Source organism: Charadrius vociferus, unplaced genomic scaffold (genome assembly GCF_000708025.1).
Source record: "Charadrius vociferus isolate BGI_N301 unplaced genomic scaffold, ASM70802v2 scaffold132, whole genome shotgun sequence".
NCBI classification, from domain to species: Eukaryota; Metazoa; Chordata; class Aves; order Charadriiformes; family Charadriidae; genus Charadrius; species Charadrius vociferus.
The window spans coordinates 563,264-567,671 of NW_009647028.1; the positions used below are offsets into that span (position 1 = coordinate 563,264).

Consider the following 4,408-nt stretch of genomic DNA (forward strand, 5'->3'; position numbering starts at 1 on the left):
AGGGTGTTGCTGCGGGGGCGCGTGGCTTTGTCATGGGGTGGTGGGACCTCCTTGGGGTGGGGGAGAGCCCCTGTTGGGCTTTGTCCCCTGTGGGACTTTGTCCCCTACGCCTTGTCGCCAGCGCCCTTGAGTGCTGGTGGGGAAGCTGGGATGCCGGCCGCGGGGTCCTGCGGGGTTTTACCACCCGCTTGGTGCCACGTCCCCAGTGTGGCTGCGTCCCCAGGGAGGGTGTTGGCATGTCGGGGGTCCCCATTGTGGCTGAGGGGGTGTTGGGGACTGCCGGCGCCACGCGGAGGTGGGGGTGCGTTGGGGAAAGGGGATAACGCAGCTGGCTCCGCTCCGGCTCCGTCACAGGTCGGTGGCCACTGCAAGAACATCCCTACGCTGGAGTACGGCTTCCTCGTCCAGGTGAGTGTCCTGCATCCCGCTCGTCCCCGTCCCGCTGCCCAGAGCATCCTCCCCGCTGCCCCACGTCCCACTCAGCACTGTCCTGCTTCCTGGAACATCCTCCCCACGCATCCCACATCCCGCTGAGCCCCAGCCCACTGCCTGGAGCATCTTCCCCATTGTCCTGTGTCCTGCTGAGCTCCATCCTGCTTCCCGGAGCATCCCCCCCACTGCCCCACGTCCCTCTCAGCACCATCCCGCTGCCCAGAGCATCCTCCCTGTGGCTCTGCATCCCACTTACCCCGGTCCCGCTGCCTGGAGCATCCTCCCAAGTGCTGTGGCCACCGCTGCGGCTGACTCCCACCATCCTCTTCCCTCAGATCATGAAGTATGCGGAGCAGCGGATCCCGACACTCAATGAGTACTGCGTGGTGTGCGACGAGCAGCACGTCTTCCAGAACGGCTCTATGCTCAAGGTGTGGGGACAAGGTGCAGGCGGGCATGGACTGTCACCGTGTGTCACCATCCCTGACCCTCCTCACATCCCCTGTCCCCTCCGCAGCCAGCGGTGTGCACCCGGGAGCTCTGCGTCTTCTCCTTCTACACCCTGGGCGTCATGTCCGGCGCGGCAGAGGAGGTGGCCACAGGCGCTGAGGTAAGTGTGTGCGCAGTGGATCACTACGCCATCACCTCGGGCTGCTGTCCCTTCACCCCACGCTCTGTCCCCAAGGTGGTGGACCTGCTGGTGGCCATGTGCCGTGCCGCCCTGGAGTCCCCCCGCAAGAGCATCATCTTCGAGCCTTACCCTTCCGTGGTGGACCCCAACGACCCCAAAACGCTTGCCTTCAACCCCAAGGTAAGTGCCGGGGGGGCAACTCTTCCCCCATTCCGGGGGTCAGTGGGGCTGGAGGGAGCTCTGAGGACCCCTCCATGATCACCCCTCTCTTTCCCCACATGCAGAAGAAGAACTACGAGCGGCTGCAGAAGGCCCTGGACAGCGTGATGTCCATCCGGGAGATGACCCAGGTACACCACCGTGGCCCCACATCACCCATGGCCCCATGTGAGGCCTCCCCCAGTGCGGGATCCTTCGCTGGGGGTGGCATTTTGGTGCCGATCTCCATCCTGCCGCGGTTGGGTGGGCGCTGGGGGACCCACCCCTACCCTCTCTTGCCTCTACCAGGGGTCCTACCTGGAGATTAAGAAGCAGATGGACAAGCTGGACCCCCTGGCCCATCCCCTCCTGCAATGGTAAGGCCGAGGGTGCTGCGGCCCCATCCTGCTGCCCTCCCTCCCTCCCCACTGTGCTCCGTCCCCCGGGACACGGGATGGGGTGGGGGGCAGCCGGGTATCCCCGGCACGGGCTCCTTGGTCCCTCACAACCACTTTCTCCTGGGGGGGGGTGGTGTGACCATCCACTGTCCTCAGGGCGGGTTCTGGCACAGCTCCCAGCTCAGCCCCCTTCCCAAGGGAGCGTGGGACCACCCTGTCTGACCTTCCTCCTCCTCCTCTTCCTCTTCCCAAGGATAATCTCCAGCAACAGATCCCACATCGTCAAGCTGCCCCTCAGCAGGGTAAGGGGTTCGGCTGGGCTGCAGGTGGGGCGCAGGATGGAGGGTATGGAATGTGGGATGTGGGATGTGGGATGGAGGGTGTGGGATGTGGGATATGGGATGTGGGATGGAGGGTATGGGATGCAGGACACAGAGTATGGGATGCGGGATGTAGGATATGGGAGGTGGGATGAGGGAATAGGATATGGAAGATGGGATGTAGGATATGGGATGCAGGATCTGGGATCTGGGATGTGGGATGCAGGACATAGGATATGGAAGGTGGGATGTAGGATATGCGATGCAGGCTGTGGGATGGAGGAAGCGGGATGCAGGATGAGGGATGTAAGGATATGGGGTGGGCGATACAAGGCTCTGGGATGTAGGATGCAGCTTCTGGGATGGGGTCTGCAGCTGGTGAGACATGGGAGACAGGATATGGGCTATGGGATGGAAGATATTTGAGGTGGGGTGGGGGACGAGAGACGGGGGATGCCACGGGCCCTCCTGGCAAGCTCGGGATGGCCAAAGCAGGGCTGGGCCGGGCACGGGGCCAGGCTGCCGTGCATGATCTCTGTCTGTCTGTCTGTCCTCTCTCCCTGCCGGCGCCGCCTTTGCTCTTCCCTTTCCCCTGGTAGCAGCTGAAGTTCATGCACACCTCCCACCAGTTCCTCCTGCTCAGCAGCCCCCCCGCCAAGGAAGCCCGGTTCCGCACCGCCAAGAAACTCTACGGCAGCACCTTCGCTTTCCAGTGAGTTGCCGGGGAGGCAGTGGGAGCCCCCCCAAAACGGGCGCCATGGGACAGGGTGCCGTGGGGCTGACGTGGGGCTGGCTTTTTCCAGCGGCTCTCACATTGAGAACTGGCACTCCATCCTGCGCAACGGGCTGGTCAACGCTTCCTACACCAAACTGCAGGTAACGCTCCCCTGCGCCCGAGCCCGCCCCAGGGCAGGCAGGCAGGCAGGGAGGGATGCAGGCAGCTGGAGACGTGCTGCCTGCAGAGGCCAGGCTGCCTCCGCCACCGTGCCCGAGCTGTCGGGGTGACCCCGCGTCGCTCACCCTGGTGTTTTCCTGCAAGCTGCATGCAGCAGCCTATGGCAAGGGTATCTATCTGAGTCCCATCTCCAGTAGTTCCTTTGGATACTCAGGTAAGAGGCTGCCTGCGCTGCCCAGTCCTGCCTGCGCTCCCATCCCCACTCCCTGCATGGGCCCGGGGATGCTCGGCATCGTGCCGGCCGGAGGAGCCGCGTGGGAGCGGGCAGCGTCCCGCATCCTTCCCACCCGCACCAGCCTCATCCCCACCAGGTCAGGGCTTTCCGATGTGTGGGGCAATTAAAACCCCAACATTTTCTAAGATCCAAAAGCCGCTGCACCCACTTTTTGGGGGGTTACCAGGGTTTGGCTGCAGGGCAGGAGCACCCAGAGTGGCCGTCCCTGTCTGTGGCATGCGTCCCCATGTCACCCCCGGGGAAGTGGCTGGGAGTGACGCCTCGCTTCTCCGCAGGGATGGGGAAAGGGCAGCACCGGATGCCTTCGAAGGATGAGCTGGTGCAGAGGTACAACCGGATGAACACCATCCCCCAGGTGATGGGCTGGGGGACACCGTGGGGGGACAGGGACGGGGACATGGCACCCACGGGTGAAGGGGACATGGCAAGCCAAGCCCATCTGGAGATGTAACACCGGTTGCTCTCCCCACAGACCCGCTCCATCCAGTCCCGCTTCCTCCAGAGCCGCAACCTGAACTGCATCGCGCTTTGCGAAGGTGCGGGAACGCGTTGGGGGGTGACAGAGGGGTGGCGGGGCACCACCCCCATCCCTGGCTCACTGGGTGGGTGGAGGAGGGAGGGAGGGTCCCCACCATGGGCTGCACCCAGCGGGGACCTCCGTCCCCCGTCTGACAGCCCCTTCCCCCGGCAGTCATCACCTCCAAGGACCTGCAGAAACATGGCAACATCTGGGTCTGCCCCGTCTCAGACCACGTCTGCACCCGCTTCTTCTTTGTGTGAGTCCGTGGCTGCACCCACCTCGCTGGCACCCATGGGACACCCCCGGCACACCCCCTTACCCCCACTTCTTCCCTCCCAGGTACGAAGACGGCCAAGTGGGAGATGCCAATATCAATACTCAGGACCCCAAAATCCAGAAGGAGATCATGCGCGTGATTGGGACTCAGGTGTACACAAACTGAGAGGTGGCGGTGGGGACCCCCCCGGGACACCCCCGGGTGCCGAGCGAAGACCCCAGGCAAGGCCGGGGAAGGACGAGTGGGTTTTGAGCCTCCCGGGCAGGGCAGAGACGGGGGCCGACACCGGCGGCTCCACCCTGTACATAGGCGTCAAGCATCCAGCGAGCACCAGGCAGGTTTATGTGGTCCCTTGTCCCCTCCCCGTCCTGTCCCCCAGTGTCCCCGACCCCGTGGCAGCGTGGAAAAGGAGCTGTGGGGGCCGGCGTGGCCAGTGGCCGCC

General features: G+C 64.2%; 1 protein-coding gene across 1 annotated transcript in view; it reads left to right on the forward strand.

The window, feature by feature from the left end:
* Window positions 1-4,131, forward strand: part of PARP6 (poly (ADP-ribose) polymerase family, member 6) — a 5,571-nt gene extending 1,440 nt beyond the window's left edge. Inside the window, exons 7-20 of the mRNA XM_009895572.1 lie at window positions 317-408; window positions 768-863; window positions 950-1,042; window positions 1,118-1,243; window positions 1,348-1,413; window positions 1,571-1,638; window positions 1,913-1,961; window positions 2,579-2,691; window positions 2,783-2,855; window positions 3,019-3,088; window positions 3,445-3,524; window positions 3,642-3,705; window positions 3,861-3,945; window positions 4,029-4,131. Coding sequence (XP_009893874.1) covers window positions 317-408; window positions 768-863; window positions 950-1,042; window positions 1,118-1,243; window positions 1,348-1,413; window positions 1,571-1,638; window positions 1,913-1,961; window positions 2,579-2,691; window positions 2,783-2,855; window positions 3,019-3,088; window positions 3,445-3,524; window positions 3,642-3,705; window positions 3,861-3,945; window positions 4,029-4,131 — 1,178 coding nt within the window. The remainder of the gene's footprint in view (window positions 1-316; window positions 409-767; window positions 864-949; window positions 1,043-1,117; window positions 1,244-1,347; window positions 1,414-1,570; window positions 1,639-1,912; window positions 1,962-2,578; window positions 2,692-2,782; window positions 2,856-3,018; window positions 3,089-3,444; window positions 3,525-3,641; window positions 3,706-3,860; window positions 3,946-4,028) is intronic.
* The last annotated feature ends 277 nt before the right edge of the window (window positions 4,132-4,408 follow it).